This window comes from Podarcis muralis, chromosome 1, assembly GCF_964188315.1.
Source record: "Podarcis muralis chromosome 1, rPodMur119.hap1.1, whole genome shotgun sequence".
In the NCBI taxonomy this organism is placed as follows: Eukaryota; Metazoa; Chordata; class Lepidosauria; order Squamata; family Lacertidae; genus Podarcis; species Podarcis muralis.
The window spans coordinates 76,527,568-76,544,132 of NC_135655.1; the positions used below are offsets into that span (position 1 = coordinate 76,527,568).

At 43.8% G+C, this 16,565-nt stretch overlaps 2 protein-coding genes across 3 annotated transcripts in view; both read right to left on the reverse strand.

Moving 5' to 3' along the window:
- Positions 1-5,769, reverse strand: part of PNPLA2 (patatin like domain 2, triacylglycerol lipase) — a 40,346-nt gene extending 34,577 nt beyond the window's left edge. Inside the window, exon 1 of one of the 2 annotated variants that reach the window (XM_028734955.2) lies at positions 5,278-5,764. In XM_028734955.2, coding sequence (XP_028590788.1) covers positions 5,278-5,464 — 187 coding nt within the window. In that variant the 5' untranslated portion in view covers positions 5,465-5,764. Of the gene's footprint in view, positions 1-5,277 lie in introns of both variants that reach the window. The other variant, XM_028734964.2, reaches the window with a different exon arrangement.
- A 4,837-nt stretch (positions 5,770-10,606) lies between these two features.
- RPLP2 (ribosomal protein lateral stalk subunit P2) lies at positions 10,607-16,565 on the reverse strand. Its single transcript, XM_028734989.2, has 5 exons — positions 16,416-16,565; positions 15,180-15,303; positions 13,849-13,897; positions 11,508-11,603; positions 10,607-10,728 (listed from the first exon to the last, which is right to left on the reverse strand). The coding sequence occupies exons 2-5, from the start codon at positions 15,300-15,302 to the stop codon at positions 10,652-10,654; spliced, it is 345 nt and encodes a 114-aa protein (XP_028590822.1). The 5' UTR covers position 15,303; positions 16,416-16,565; the 3' UTR covers positions 10,607-10,651.

Sequence of the window (16,565 nt, forward strand, 5' to 3'; positions counted from 1 at the left end):
TAGCCTTTCCCTTCTTCTCTTATCAGGTAATTATAGCCTTAGAACTAGAGAAATCTGCAGACCTAGAGAAACTTTGCCTAGTTGTGAGTAGCGTGTCTAAATGTTAAAAAGTCATTCCCAGTGTGAAAACTCAATGGTGCTTAGTGGTGGAATTGGTCAGTGCATCTGGCTGTTAACCAGCAACCCAGGGACGGTTGTGGGCAGGATTCTTGCATTGCAGGGGGTTGGCTAGATGACCCTGAGGGTATTTTCCAACTCTACAGTTCTATGGTTCTAAGCCTTAGAGAGCATAGGATAATCAATGTGTATGTGCCAAACTGTTCCTAGAAGCCCTAAATAGCAATATTATCTATTCTGGCAGAAAACCAATTAAGTGCTCTTTAACAGATCAACAATTTCTTACAGTCAGGGTACATGTTCACAGGCAGCACTGGAAGCCTTCACTGCCCGCAGGGGCATGGCACACATCCTGGGGGCAGGGAACGCCGCCTGCAGGGGCGTGGTGCCCAGCACCGGGGGAGGGGGGCAGCCGCGATGGCACCCCACTGGGATTGCACTGCCAGGGGCGGTGTGCTCCCCCCGCACTCCTTTTCTTCCACCACTGGGCTTAAGGACTCCAATCAGTGTGAAGCTGGTTTGAGAAACAATGCATCAAATGGCAGTATTTCATAACAAAATACAGGATACATATTGAGTTAATGTTGTGTTCTGGATCAAAACCCCAGAACTGGGAATGCACAGAAAACAGGAGTGTGAACACATCCTCTCTACCCCCTCTCATTCACCTCCCTAGAAAGAAAAACAGCTTTCTAAGGGCAAATGCAAGTTTGTTCTTCCTCCATAAAAGAGTGACAATGAAAGTGTCCATATAATGCAACCAGTATGGAATCTGCAAGATAGATTTTTGGGAAGGAGCTGGCAGGAACCTACCGTAATTATGAACTTGTGGATTTTGAAAGCAACATCCAGGGCTTTATCTCCCATCCACTTTGTATTCAGGGATATAGTACAGCTTACTGAATAAATAACAAATACAATACAAAGTGAACAGCAGAGGCTTTAAATTTGTTTGTGTCTGTTTTAACAGAAATTTGTGCAATCTTAATTATGGATTTCCTTTCCTGAGCCACAATTAAAACAGATACTGTATGCATACACAATATGCATACATATTGAGGTTTCTCATTGGGAGTGACTCCAACTGGAGCTCAGAGGCATGTAACGTCACTTTAAATGCATTTCAAGACTATATATCCCATAACCAGTAAGTCTGGTTACTCTATGGGGTGCATCTTAATAAGTTTACACCTGGAAGTTTCTAGATGCTCATTAGTATCACTCACTTTGTAAAGGTATTTTTAATTAACAAAACAAGCCTGGGTTCCTGTTGTTTCTACCTCTACAAAGTTCATAGCTACACTTTATATCTCATTGGGCTGTTTCAGCTGCCATTTGCTTTTTAAAGAAGTGTTTGATCCAGAATCCATGGGATGAATGTACATATATGGCTCCTAGTGTAGGTGGGCAATGATAAATGAAGATTAGATTACCAGTGTGCACTTGTGTGTAAAACAGCCTGCACCATCCAGGTGCTCTCCAGGCATTTTGGGCAACTCTGTGCTCTGCAGTGATGGAAGTTCTAGTTCAGAACATCTGGAGGGCCCCAGAATGGCAAAAGCTGTAAGAATACAATTTACATCCTGCCCTTCTTCCTGAAGGAGCCCATGGCAGCAAACACGTCTTTTTTTTAAGCATTCTAAAAAATGGTTGAAAACTTTCTCTACACTGTTCTTGTTCACCAAAGCTGATTAAATTACCAATGGAATTGAAAGGGAATCTTTCAAATGACTAATCACAAAACAAAGTACAAAAGTATGTTCATTATCACCAGCAATTACAGCACAAGGTACAATCTCCATGACAGAATGGTTTGCCTAATTTTGCTTACCAGTAAGATTACAAGCAAGATTAAAATAAGTGGCCACTTGAACACTGTTCTTACTGATGATAAAGTGACACAATTAATGTGGCGATAAGCCACCCATGTTTTAAAGCTTATAGGTATTTATATTGGTGAATGGACAGCAAAAGGAATAGATGGGTGTGAGCAGCAAATTTGCATGTACAGTACTGTATGTGTAAAACATGTAGGAAAGACTCATTCAAGAGCCGGGATTGGTTGCTGTTCATTGGCAAGTGTGCACTCATGGTAAACATTCACATGATGTACGAAAGGTTATGTCATTTCATTGCCACTTGCACTGAACACGTATTATGCTTTCCTACTTCTTCCCAAATAGACCCCTACCCACTAGCAGGAATGGCCTAAAAGAAAGTCACCAGAAGCAATGTTCTGTAACTATGCAATGGGGAAAGCTGAAACCAGCGAACTTCCTAGCTATTCTATAGTTAGGAATTAGTCTTGGCGAAAGCCAGGGGCAAACAAAGGCTAACCAACACCCGGGGCGGGGCAAACCACCGGCTGCGCACTCGTTGCGCCGCTACATATGACGCATGCGTGGTGTCGCTATGTAGAGTGCATGCGCATGAGAGCGCACATGCGTTGTACATAGCGGTTTGCGACCAGCACCACTCGAACAACATATGGACGATGGCGGGATCCTCTGCTCGCGGCTGCAGCTGTGAACGGAGTATCCTCCACATGCAGCTGTGGCAGTGCGAGCACCCCGCGGGGTGCCTTCTTGTCACCACCCCCAGACATGGCACCCGGGGCGCCCCCCCTCCCGCGATGCCACTAGCGAAAGCTCAGCCCTGTGCTTGCTTACCACCAGGTCTCAGTTTGGGAATACAGAAAGCTACCTTATATAACGAGCAAGACCACTAGTCTAACTAGTTCAGCACTGGCTACTCCGATAAGCAGTACAGTAGTTCTTTGAAGTCTAAGGCAAAAAAGGGTATTTCCTTATCACCAGCTAGTCAAGTCCCCTGTTTAACAGGCAATGCCAGAGCAGAGACTGAATCAGGAAACCTCTATTTGCAAAGCAAAGTGCTCTGCGACAAAGCTGTGTGTTGCCCCTACATGCAGAATAATGAGATTATCCTGTCATACCAGAGGAATAAGCCCGAACAAAAGTACAGTACTTGTGCATTCACTACTCAGGGCTGCATACAGAGCCAGCAAATGAACTGACCCACCCCCTGCCTTGTTTCCCTGGCATACCCTTTGGGCCTTCAGTTGCTGCAGGTCAAATAAAAAATTAGCAATGAAAGGTTTTCCCAACAAACAAAGGCTCTGTTTTATCTGCTGGATTTCTATCTGTTAGGGTCTTAAGGGCACAAAATCCCTGCAACCGAGAAGGAAATAATCACATAATTTTAGGGTTGGAATGGACCTTGGAGTCACCTAGTCCAGAGCTGGCAGTTGGCAATTCACATCTTGTTTCCTTCAGTCCAGCACAGACTAAGCTCATGTTTCAAGGAGGATTCTTGCTGCCCAATTCTAAGAATATTTACTCAGAATTAAGCCACAGTACAGTATTGCAGCCTTAGAAACCTCTTTTTTTTTAAAAAAAACCACTTTATAAGAAAGCTTTATGAGAATTCCACGAGAGACAATTTTGAAGGTAAAAACAAATACTAACTATCCTTTTAAAGGACAGTTAGTGCCCCCTAATGCACACCACACTCCCTTTCAGATAGTGTGCATACAGAGGGCTTGAAAACAAACAGATGATCTAACTTAGAGGACATGCAGCTTTATTGTGTTCCAGGTTCCCGGAGAGATAAGCAAATAATAAATCAAGATTAACAAAACAACACCACTTATAAGATATGGTAGAAAGCATAGGTCTGAATCCATGAAGCCCAAAGACTATGAATGAATATTTAGGGAAGGGCAAAATGCTTTTGAGATGCTACTATGAGAATATGTTTTTGCTGATATTTGGCATCTGCGTCTGTGCAGATGCGATTTTTGGTGCTGTGGAAGCAAGTCCCTGAGCCGGTTTAGCGCAGTGCACAAGCAGGCAGCTCGGTTCGAGGGCAGCTTGCGGGCTGGTCAAACGACCTCCACGGGTTGCTTCCGGCCCATGGGCCTTAGGTTGCTGACCCCTGCTGTAGAGGGAAGTGTGGGGCAGGTGGGACTCATCTGCCTGAGAAGGTAGTCCATCTGACTTCACCCCCAAATGCACACTTCATTGTCTTTCAAGACAGACAGATGCCAACAACAATTGGTCCCAAGAAGGAAGGGTGTCTTGCACCCACAGATTCATAACAATATATATACACAGGGTGAGTCTTTTAAAAGAGGCCCCGTGGAACATGTGTACTCCGTATCCATGGGGCCTCTCTTAAAGGACTCACCCTGTATACACACACACACACACTGGGGTTGAGTACTGTGTTGCATTGTACATGCTGCTTTGAAGACAATTCAGAACCTTTGGGTAGTTCAAAAACAGGTACTAAGCTATTGCCTCAGTCTGCTTGGTAGAAACTTAACTTCCCAGCATTGAAATAACTTCCATGGCTTCCAGTCCATTTTGAAGCACTACATAAATTAGGGCTCAGGTACCTGAAGAAACACCTGCTCCTATATCAACTTATCTGTGCCTCGAGATCATCTTTCCAGGGCCCCACACCATCCAAGTAAAGTAAGGCAGGTGAAACCCAGGGAGCAATACCCTCCCCAGAGGCCTTGCCGGTGCCAAAATTGTTGTCTTTTAGGTACGAGGTAAAGACAATTAATTTTTTTTTGAGTTTTATTTTATTACATTTTAAAATGAAAACAGTCAACACATAAAACACATTATTTCAGTTTTATATTGTTTTTGTAAACAACCCTGAGATCTCCACAGAAGAGCAGAAGTATGCAAACCTTTTAAACAGAATCCAAGCCTGTACCTACCCACACCCAAGTGACACATTAATAACAAGGAAGAGAAAAAGGCATGGTTCAGCAAAAGAGCGTATGTTTTCCATGCAGTACTAAGGTCTGACTCAGCATGAGGCAGGTTCACGTGAACCAGAAAAGGTGAGAGTCATCCGTTCTGCGGATCAAATAAGCGGTATGTGTGTGTCTGTCCCCCCCGCCCCGCCTCTGCGTGTGTCACCGCTGAAAAAAGCACACCCACGACCCACCCATTAGTTTCGGTGGTTGGGGGCGCGCGTTGTCATCTGGATTCCTCCTTCAGAAGGAAAGGGAAAGCGGCAGGACTGACAGGAAGGCGCCCCTCTCCCAGTAGTCTGTTTTTGCTTTCCACCCACCGCGCAGAAGGGGAACGCAAAGGCACCGGATGACACAGGCAGGCTCCTTACCTAGGCAGGCTCCAGTGACCAGGGCTGTAGCCGTCAGGGCTCCGGCCGAGGCGCCATAAATGTTCTTGGCATTCGCCACCAAGAAAGGCGCGTGCTCTTGGAGGCAGCTGGCGACCCCGATGTGGTACACCCCCAAGAACCCGCAGCCCGCGAAGGAGATATTCCAGGTGGAGCCCAGAGGGTACATCGCCTCACAACAACAACCACCTCCTCTTCCTCGCACGCCCTCACGGATGCGGGGCGAGGCGGGGAGTAAGAGGGACACGGAGCGAGCTCTCCCGGCGCGGGGCTGGGCACTCCCGGGCAGCTTCTGTGGCTCGCCCTGCCTGGCTCCTTCTCAGCGCCTGGCGTGCAGGAAGGGGTTTCTCTCGGTGGTCGCCGCGCTGCCACTCGCTTCTTCCGCCTTCTCTCTAGTCGCCGCAAACTCCACCTGAGCGCCGACGGCCGGGAGGGAAGCGTTATATCGGGTGCGCGCCAGCAGCGGGGAGGAGTCCCGCTTGGTCACAATCCCACGACGCCAGCGAGCGGCTAATGGCTGCTGCGCAGAGGCGGTGGCGACACTCTCCACGCCCCCTCGGAAGGTGGAGTCGGAGGGCGCCGAAAGGCTTCGGGGGACGGGCGCGCACCAACCTAGGACGGGGGGTGGGCGGGCTTCGCCAAGCGGCTCCAGCAACCCGCCGCTTGGGAGTATTTCCCAGAAAGCTCGAGGGCGTTCCGAGGCGGCATCCAATCGCGGGGGCGCCTGGAGCGCGCATCTGGGGGGCGTCCTCTTCGCAAGCGCCGCTGCTGTAGCTTTCGACCCAGATATGCTTGTTTTGGGAGAGACCCTTGGCTTTCCCAGGAAGCCAAGTTTGAAGGTCTCGCGCATTGCGGTTGCCTCAGGCGTGTTATGGTGACGCGCGTGTACACACTGGAGGTTAAAGGGTACGTATGTGGTGCGCAGAGGGAAGGCTGCTGTGTTTGCCAGGCTGGGGGTCGGGGATTTGAAGGGCGAGGCTCAGAAGAGGGTGGTCTCCTTGCGTTTGTTTTCTTGAGAAAGAGCCCCACGGAGCTGAGTCCCAAATAAACGTACCTGAGATTGGGGTGTTAAGCATAGCTGTCAATTTTTCCCTTTTCTTGCGAGGAATCCTATTCGGAATAAGGGAATTTCCCTTAAAAAAAGGAAAACGTTGACAGCTATGGAAGTGGTTTTGGGGAAAAGTAAAGTTAGACCATCTTCTGGACAAGGCTAGGGTGCCCTCCTCAGCAGGATAAGGAGGAGGGTCCCCCAAATGCTGTAGCATTTGCGAAGAGGTGAAGTAATAAATGGGAGAGCTATCAAACCAGTAAGTCCGGAGTCTAAAATGGCCCGACTGCACCACTACCTTCCTCCAGCTTGTGGGACTTACTAGGAAGTGTCATAAAACACAGTGGGCCTAAGACTAGTAAACATGTACAAGATTGCTCTGCTTGTCTGATGCAGCAAAAAAAAAGCTGGCAAGAAAAATGCCTTGTAATTAGCACCTTGGTAGCGATTTATTTTAGCATATCCTTTGGTGGGTTAGAGTCCACTTACCGGTAATCAGATGCATGAAGTGGCAAAGCAGGCTTGGTTTCATAAAAATGTATGCCACAACAAATCTGTTGGTCTTTAAACCAGGGATGGGGAACATGTGACCCTCCAAATGTTCTTGGATTACAACTCTCACCAGCCATTATAGCCAGTGGCCAAGTGTAATGAGTCTTGTTGTCATATCCATTTGCAGCATTGCTAGAATGAAGGGTGACTGTGACCCCCTCACTCACTCACTCATTCATGCTTGGCCATGGTTTGACTTAGTATTATATGCGAACCAGCCCAGTGTATCTGTTGGAACAGAGAGACTAGACAGAAAAGGTCTGGGTTAGCAGTTCTGTCCAAATAGCAGCAAGCTAACTAGAGAGATCCCATTGTTTTTCTTTACTGTTTGCTTGTCATGCTGCCTGTGTTTCAAAAGTAGGCATTCAGATGTTAACCATTTCTTTTTAAAATTGGGGTCTCAGGGACTAATGTAAAGTGAGAACAGCCAGTTCCCATGTTCTCCAGGCTGCTCTGTTTTTGATACACTGGTCTGGGGGCTGGGATCTTATTTTTCTACACAGAAAATTTGCATCACTTAGCAGCAAGGGGTGGGAAGAATGTTTTCCAAAGAAATAACCACCCCCATCCCACGTGGTGATACGCTGATCCATTTTGCATCTTCCCTACAGTGGATCCAATCATCACACATCAGTTTGGCCTGTGATACTAAAATGAAAATAAAATCAATGCCTACTTAATCTACATCAACTAAAATGAGAAGGGAACCTGGTGCTCAGGCTTCATCTTTGGCCAAGTCTACAGCCAAAATGAGAATACTGAAAGCGAGTGTGATCTCACACACCAGATTAGTACTGTTAATTATCAGCATGAACATTGCAATTCATTTGGATAATTATCAAAGGATAATTTAACTGGGCAATCTAGTTGAGATTATCCATACTAATTGGGATCTTTTAAAGAGACATTTGCTATTAAACAACATCAGTACATGATCTATTAATTACAAGTTGTTACCTTTCCTTGTATGCTAGCATGAAATGGAATGGAGGAAATAATTAAAATAATTCCTCAGCAATCCTGTTTGTCCCACCAATGAGTGTTAGGGAGGCAATGCAGACATGCCTTTTAAGTTGCATTCCAAGTTGAAATTTAGCAGATGAAACCATCACAGATAATAATAATAATAATAATTTTTATTTATACCCCGCCCTCCCCAGCCAAGGCCGGGCTCAGGGCGGCTTACAAGCAATAATAAAAACAAGTTGAATGATTACAACTTAAAAACAAAATTAAAATACAATTAAAATACAATGATGGGAGTTGTAGTCCAGTATACTGGAGGCCACGTACTAATTCTCCAGTGATTATGAAATGTACCAATTATTTGTCAAAAATCCTGAAGGTCCTATAGATGCCTACTACCCAAGATTACTTCATAGGGTTTTAGCATCTTTCCATTTACTTTCACCACCCCTTTGTTGTCAGTCAAACTATAAGTTAGAAAGTGGAAGCAGAAAATTTATGAACTGATACCTAGGCCAGCTGGAATACTTTCAACAAAAGGTTTGGACTCGTGAAGGTAACTAGATATGGCAGGTGGGTTGTGTTGTGTGTGGTTGCAGTGGTCTAACTATCTATGTAAGCGTATATGAGAAATGGTACCTTGTAGAACTGAAATGTAATCAATAGCAAGCCAAAGATTAAAGGTGTACTTTACCTGGAGCCTCTAGTGAATCTTTGGAATTCAACTCTGATCCTCTGAAATACATTTTTGTTTTAATAACACTGCTGAAGTTATTATTTTACATATTGTTCTGTCTACATATTGTTCTGTCTATCTATAAATGGCATTGGACTCTAGAGGAGGGGCAGGGAATGTGATTAGAAATCCATTGTGATAATAGTCTACAGAAACAAGAGGGAGAGGTCGACAAACAATAATGGTGTGTGTGCATTTCTCCCAAAGTCAGCTCTTTCAGTCAGAAGCCACACCAATGTTCTCTAAACCATATTTTCATTTACAGTATATTATTCCTTAAGTCACACGCTTGTTCATAGGCTGAATATCTGGCACTGTGAGTGGAGCTCATAATAGACCTCTCCTATTCAGTAAGATCCTGCTGCTGTCTCAAACCCGTTGAAAGAAATGTAAACAACTATGCCTTGCTTGCTGCCTACATATGAAAACATTATAGTGTGGCCACAGAATTTTCCCATCCTTTTAAAAACATGATGCAAAAATATCCAAACTTCACTGGAATTAGGAACCAGCCAGCTTTTACTCAAGACTAGCTAAGAAGTCCATAGTCCATTATAGGGTTGCCTTTGCACTTTGCCCAAGGCACTTATTATAGCTGTTTTTGTTTCTGTGCCAATATTTAGAACTCTATGGCAGCAGTTTCCTTTTATGCAGTGCATTGCATTTTTACAAGCATATGCACTCTGAGGAAAAAGTATCTAGTTGTTTACATAATTGCTGCATTTTGTATAATCTCTTGTAACATGGTGCAATACCTATGTATTAAAGAAGCGAAGTTATGTATGTTGTGTTACTGGATGGTACTTTCAAAAGTTTCCTAACAGTCTTCAAGAAAAAAATTATTAAAAAATACCCTATCTTAGGTGAGTGGACCAAGTCAGCTACATCTGTATTCCAAGGTACTGGACACAAGTGTGGTGCTGAGAACACCAAGGTTGCATGTTAATTCCCATAAGGGACAGGTGCATATCCCTGCATTGCAGGGGCTGGACCAGATGATCCCCAGGGTCCCTTCCAACTCTTAGCTCACTTTACACTCCCTATCACTTGAAGAACTGTAGTGCAATTATTTTGCTTCATGAAGGCCACAAAACAGACAAGATACCAAACGGCACCAATCTGGGTTCAAATTAGAATTTTTCATCAATTTATGAGGTTATGCCACTTTGGTTTGGTCATCACTTTACTATATCCATTTTTTCTACTTCATATTTGGGAGGCAAGGGCCAGTATAATATTGAGTGTATGCAATGCATGTGTTACATGGACTGATTTTTCTGCCATGGCCATCACTCTTTAAAGCAGGGGTTGAAAACCTGCTGGAGGATTTCAGCTGCCCTGTATTCTAAATATATTTAAATAGGTCTATCATATATCCGGAAATCCCTGGACATAGCTGGGATTAGTCTGTTGAAAATGGTGTCTAGGCGGAATTTTCCGTAAGCTGTTAAAATGTATGGAAAAACCTGGACATATGGCATCCCATATTGGAAGTGTTGGGTTTTTGCCGATTTTCCTAAAAAACAGCAAAAAACCCCACTTTTTTGAGTTCTTGCAAAAAAATAATAATTCAACTATTGTGTCCAGATTTTCACTTTTTGAAATATGGCAACCCTAATTTAAATGTATTTTAAATATATTTCATGGCACGTGGGGCCATCACATTTAAGGTGTGAAAGCATGAACAAGCTGCCTCCTGGTTTTTATAAAAGGTTCTGCCTACATCCTTATCAGCCTATTTCTATTCCAAATATTTTAGTTACTGCAAAAACTTTTTTGTTGCGGAAAAACCTATTTTTAATCTCTTAGCAGAGTTAAATAGCATCGAATTGCTCACTTTATGTTAATCCCAAACAGCTTTGAACCACTCTAGAAAATCCGTAATTCACAAAACAATAACAAGAGTTGTAACTTTATCACAAGATGCTACTTCTAAAGAATTACCAAATGATTCAGAACACTGTACATGCAGAAAGCAAGGAAGCTTATCAAGTACGCCACAACAAAACAATATTTTAACCAAATTTTATTATAGATTAGCCCTCAACAAAAGTTTAATCGAACAGCCCAAATCCCATATCATCATCAGATTCTTCAGACTCTTCTTTCTTTTCTTCTTTCTTCTCCTCCACTGAAAAGACAAGTAGATATAGACAGTTTAGCAGACAACTCTCAAAACAGCATTTTTATAGGCTAATTCTATATACTAGTGGTGGGGAATCTATGGCCCTCAGACATTGTTCAACTCCCTCCAACATGGTCAATGGCAAGGGGTGATGCAAGCTGTAGCTCAGGAAACACCCAGAACATCACATGTCCCCATCACCACTACAGCTGCAGCTGCCTTAAAGATGAGGTGTGAGGGTCAACCAATCTGGAGTTAGAAGAAAATCCAAAGAAAGTTATGATGCAAATAGCTGAAGGCAGACACTGCTCATCAACAAGTTGTATTAGGTTCAGCACTCATGTAGGCCATATGTCGTCTCACTGCACTTAGTAACCCCATGTTACAATATGCCAACATTGCCTACTGCAAATAAGCAAAAAGGTACAGTAAAAAGAAAGCAGAGAAGATTGGCTGGGTCTCAGCATCCATACCAAATCAGAGTATCATAGCTGAAGAGAATGTATCTGAAGTCTGAGCTAGAACATTACCTTGCAATAATGTTTTCCTTACAACTGAAAGAGCTATTGCCAAGACATTTTTTTAATGTCGAACTGGGCAATGTTTCCAAATGGAACCAAGTCATAAAGTAACAACTCATATCATACGAGTTGTTCAGTTAATCTCATAGACTGTGGCTACTCAACGTGAAATTACCAAGTTTTTGGATTCCTCTCTAGAAGTTTTCTCCCGCTTGATGCCTGCCTGCCCACCCAACCTTCCTTTTCATGATCCATTATACTTACCAGCTGCTGGTGCAGCACCTGCAGCAGGAGCAGCAGAACCTCCAGCAGAAACTGCTACAGCCCCACCAACTGGCATGCTGGCAAGCTTGCTGTTACCTGGGGGACATTAACAAGGAAAATGAAGAACTGTATATGAAGCCAACGAGAGAGAAACCTGAGGACAAACCCCCCAATTCTGCAGTGTTCCCTACTGCCCAACCCTTTCCCCCCTTCCTGCCCCAGTCCATTTCTGATAAAGGGAGTAACAGAAGGATGAACTTTTGCCTAGCACTTTAGAAGACCAGTTTTGTCACAAGCGCCTCAGGTTGTTGGCCCCCAATACATCAGACACCACAGGCTATTGACACAATACCAGTGATCAACTTCAGTTGACCACCAAACTCACACCAGGTGCCAGAAAAGGAAGTCTTAATATTCTATCAGCCTAGTTTCTGCATATAAACCAGGCCAACTGGTCCTTCAATGCCCTTCTCCCATGCAACCAGTGGGAACCTTTTGTTCCCATTAGCAGCATGAAGCCAAACTTAGAACTGTGGTAAGGAGTACACTGTGCAACTACAGAAGTTACATGATGAATGGACCCTAGAGATTTAAAGACTAGCTACCAATTAATGCCAACAGTTCCAGGGAAGTTGGCAATATACTATTTCCCTTGTGAGAACAAGCACGTCAGTGGGGGAAATGCCTCTTCTTTGTTTCTAGGAATATAAATCCAAACAATTGCATGGTATTCCTGGAGCCAGAACAGTAAACACATTTTATAACCATTCAGCATATTCTCAGAAAAGAGTATGTGTAACAGCAGAGCCAAGAAGTAATTTAAGTGTACAAAAAAACCCTTTATTTAAAACAAATACAAAGGGCCTCATATAAGCATTAACAAGTCCTGTAGTTTACTGTACCAGTTTTCCTGCAGGCATCTAGACACATCAACATTATCAGATAATCAAGGATATAGCTGTTATAGTAACAGGAGCAGCCATATCATTGTAGTAACTATGACTATGTATTCAGCACCAACAATTTACATGGCACCTAATAGCCCAAGATGCAAGTCCTTCCTGAAAGGAGGTTCCAGCATTTTGCCAGTGGAAACAAAAATGGAGGCGTGTGTGATCACACAGGGATGTGGGGTTCAGAAGGGCTTCCCAGGAAGAGAGGTAGTGACACTGTGCTGGCATTCAAGAGGAGTTCAATGGGTGGCATAGAGTTCTACATGGAGTGGAGGGCAGAATGACATGGGGAAACAACATAGAAGCTTACTATAATCAGGTTGGGAGATGACCAAACCAGAACGTTTTACAATGTTGATTGACATGACTTAACAATGGGGGGTGTTAGGGAACAATCCAAAATAAAGCCAAGGCTTCACCGCTGGTCTACAAGGTGGATGCTACAAAGAGCACAAGAAGACCTTTGACATCCTCCCCAGGGATCATCATCAGTATTGTTGTTGCTGGGGCAAAATTTAGGTTTGGATATGCATTATTTTTTGTTGGTGATCCGGGGGTGTGTGTGTGTGATACACACACCTTGATTACCAACAAAAAAGTCCAGAGGCAGAGGGCAGAAAAAAGTTGGCCAGTAAAGGAGGAGGATGTTGATATATACCTGAAATGCAACCCATATATTCCAAGTATTGGTGTTAAGATGTAAGGAGAAGGTGAAGGGCAGACAGGATTAAGGAAATGCGGGGAGATGCTAGTAGGGTGGTCATCTCACCAAGCAAGATAGCTTGAGGGAGATGGAAGAGGGGTATGAAGTTGGGACTAAGACAAATAGCTTCATTATTTTATCACAGAAGGAGGCATGGAGGGAGCAAGATGGCAGCAGAAGACTTTAATAGAGCAAACTGGCAAGACAGAAATTGTTATTCTTTTTAGAGACCCATTCAACCAGCAATATTCCCCCCCCCCCCCAGAAGGCAATGCTGGTTTTTAAACAGCGATTTGTTGAGAACATCCTCTATACAAACAGGTAACAAGTGCCTATTTTTATGAGGGTTTCCCCAAATTAATGTAGTCCACCAGCGAAACCCAGCAGGCACCAGCATGAGCCTGTAGGAATTAGGATGGACCCTTACATTTCCAAGCATATTCCATTAATGCCACACATATTTGTTGATTACACTCTGGATTGCCATTTGCTATGCTGAGTAATTACAGTTTTAAAATTTGGCCACTTGACTATTTCAAGATTGAATTATGTTGCTGTGGTAATTTCACTCCCAACAACCCTCTCTGCTGTAAGCAAAATAGTTAAATACCTCTGAACTAGTGACCTCTCAGTGCCAAAGAGGGACTCATGGTCCCTTTCAAACCTGTCTCCATTTTAAACTCACCTTGGGAGATGACATCTTCAATGTTTTTCCCATTCAGCTCACTAATGACCTGTGGGAAGCAAGTTGAAAAGTGTTACCTAAAAAGATTCTAAGTGCAGGGAACTAAAGAATTAACAACTGTGGCCAAAATACTGCGAAACTGAAGCAACTCAAAACACTTTTTAAAAAATGCAATTGGTCTTGCCTAGAGCTGCCCTGGGGTGACTGCACTGTGCCACACTGAACTCAGAAAGAGATTACCATCTTCTCAGATGCGTTATTGCAGCTTTGCACAAAAAATATAGTGATCCCCAGGGCACTTTTGGTTAGCTACAGTCAAGCAGATTAGCTATCCAAGTGGGAATAAAATAACCTCTTACCAAGCACAGCATGATATTCATCTGGAATCTCTTTTGAGTCAAGAACTCAAATAACTGAATTGTTTTTATACAAGCCCCATATTTCCTTGGGTGGGGGATATCAACAGTTTCCCATTATGCTTGCTGGGCTTTTGAGAAGGCAGATGGATTTCTTAAAAGTCTATCATGGAGTGATTGAAACCAGGGAAGGCTGGTAGAAACTACTAATAATGGCTGAAAAACTACCAAGCCAAAACATTGGGACTTTTAAAAATTAACCTTCTGTCTAAAAAAGTGATGCCCTTTCATTAAGCAAAGGTGTTTTTTCATTGCTGATTAGCTCATTTAGGTTGTTTACCATAGTAAAGTTCAAGAGAGAAAACTTTAATTTGCATTTCTTTTTATGCTGTACAAATTCTGCATGACTACCAGTTGTCCCAATCTTAATACTAGAAAAGACAGATATAGCACACACAGAACTGAGCTATGGCAGCTTGCAATCTGCTCTTCCTTCCTGTTGGCATTAAGTCCAGAAGCCAAAGAAAGATGCAACACTGAACTGTAGATCTAGCTCAGAAGACGACTTTTATAACCAGGCCTTTGGCTGCTTACACAATCTATGGTGTCTGAAATATGTTTGTGGGAGAGGGGGTTATTGGTTAATTTTCTATGTATTTTGTGATCTCATTTATTTTAATACTATAAACCACCCTGTGATCTTCAGTACACAAATGGAAGTCTCATTACTACAGGATATGCAGTATAATATTAGAGTTACTCCAATTCATTCTGGACACTGAAAGTTAGCCCCAAAGCAGCTGAGAGGTGCACAGGGAATATCCAGAGAATACTTGTGAAATAGGAACCAATAACAACATTCTTCAAGCCTTCATTTTGCATAGTCTCTCTTTGGGTGATAAGGGGCTTGTGGTCCAGTGTAGTCTTCTCAATGAATGGCATTTATGCCACACTGCACACCTATCTGTCACTCACCTTATTCACACGTTCATCGTCCGTCTCAATGCCTACACTGTCAAGAATTTTCTTTAAGTCTTTTGAGCTTGGGGTCTCATTGCCCCCAAGGACAGCAAGAAGGTAAGCTGCAACGTAGCGCATTCTGGGAAAGAAAAAATAAGGCAGGGTTGTTGTTTTTTTAAAAAATGGCTGATACTTATTTGAACAGCAGATGATTTTTCCTGTGTTTAATACATATGACAGTCCAGTAAGTTTTAAAATGGATGACACCACCTAAAGTTCCAGGGGAGTATGCACGGCTGCCCTCTTAATTTTTGATACATCTATGCTTAAGAACTACCCTTATGTATTTCATATTAGGGGCATCCAGGAAGTAACTCCTATTTAGAGCACATGCTTCGCCTGCAGAAAACACCAGGTTCAATTCCTGACACTACTACTTTTATTTTAAAAAGTATCTAGTAGTGAATGCTACTATTCTTTACCAAACACTGCAGTACCACCACTATTCACGACTGGACAATACTGTGGCAGATGAACAAACAGCCTGACTTGGTATAAGGCAGCCTCTTCTTACATTACAACACACAATATGTTCTCTCAACTGCAAATTAAATATTTAACTTGGGCGGAAAGGGGGGCTATAAAAAAATTAACGATTTCAATTCAGGGCCTTCTAAAAATAAGCCCCCTAACGGGAGACACGTGCTACCATCACAACTCCCACATTCACGTCGGACAAAGCCGCCATGCCGCTAAGATTTTTAAGTTTCAACTTTCCATCGCCAGAACAAGCCGGAAATGCGAAAACCTAATGCACTACGGTCGCTTACCAGGGCGAAAAAGCATCTTCACCCACTTGTTGCAATCTCTAAATTTTTATTTTAAATCGGAATGGGGGGGCTGCTCCCCACCACCTCCACTCGCCCTTTTTGCCCGGGAGGCTTCTAAAGCACTCCAATCGCCTTCGCAGTTTCTAGGGTATGATATGCCCTCCGCATCCTTTCGTCACAGACCACCACGATCACAGGCTCCTCTCCTTCCTAGCCGGGCCTTCCCTAACCTGGATCAGGAAGCACATGGCCGCCATGTCACCCCCTCCACCCTGGCTCACATGGTATCGCCTACCCGGGCTGCCCGGCTTATAAACCCGCGGAACGGCAGGCGGTGGAGATGGAATCTAAGCGCGTCCTGGACGCATCCATTACAAAAAAGGGGGGCGCGGAGTAAAAGAAACCCCCCAAGCCTACTCACTTCGGGCCTCTGGACGTGCGCTCTCTACGACGGCGATAGCAAAAAGGAAAGGGAGGAGCCTACGGCGCGGGGTTCTTCCCAGTACTCTCCAACAACCGGGTTTCTCATTGGACGCAAGGCATAGCCAACCAGAAACCGCATAGTTAGCGG

What these genes read in the sequence shown, in the direction of transcription:
- RPLP2 (XM_028734989.2), bottom strand. Translation starts at nt 15,302, where the DNA reads ATGCGCTACGTTGCAGCTTACCTTCTTGCTGTCCTTGGGGGCAATGAG. An exon ending in ACGATGAACGTGTGAATAAG is followed by an intron (nt 13,898 to 15,179) that starts GTGAGTGACAGA and finishes TGCTTCCCACAG; the next exon opens with GTCATTAGTGAGCTGAATGG. An exon ending in TGAAGATGTCATCTCCCAAG is followed by an intron (nt 11,604 to 13,848) that starts GTGAGTTTAAAA and finishes AATGTCCCCCAG; the next exon opens with GTAACAGCAAGCTTGCCAGC.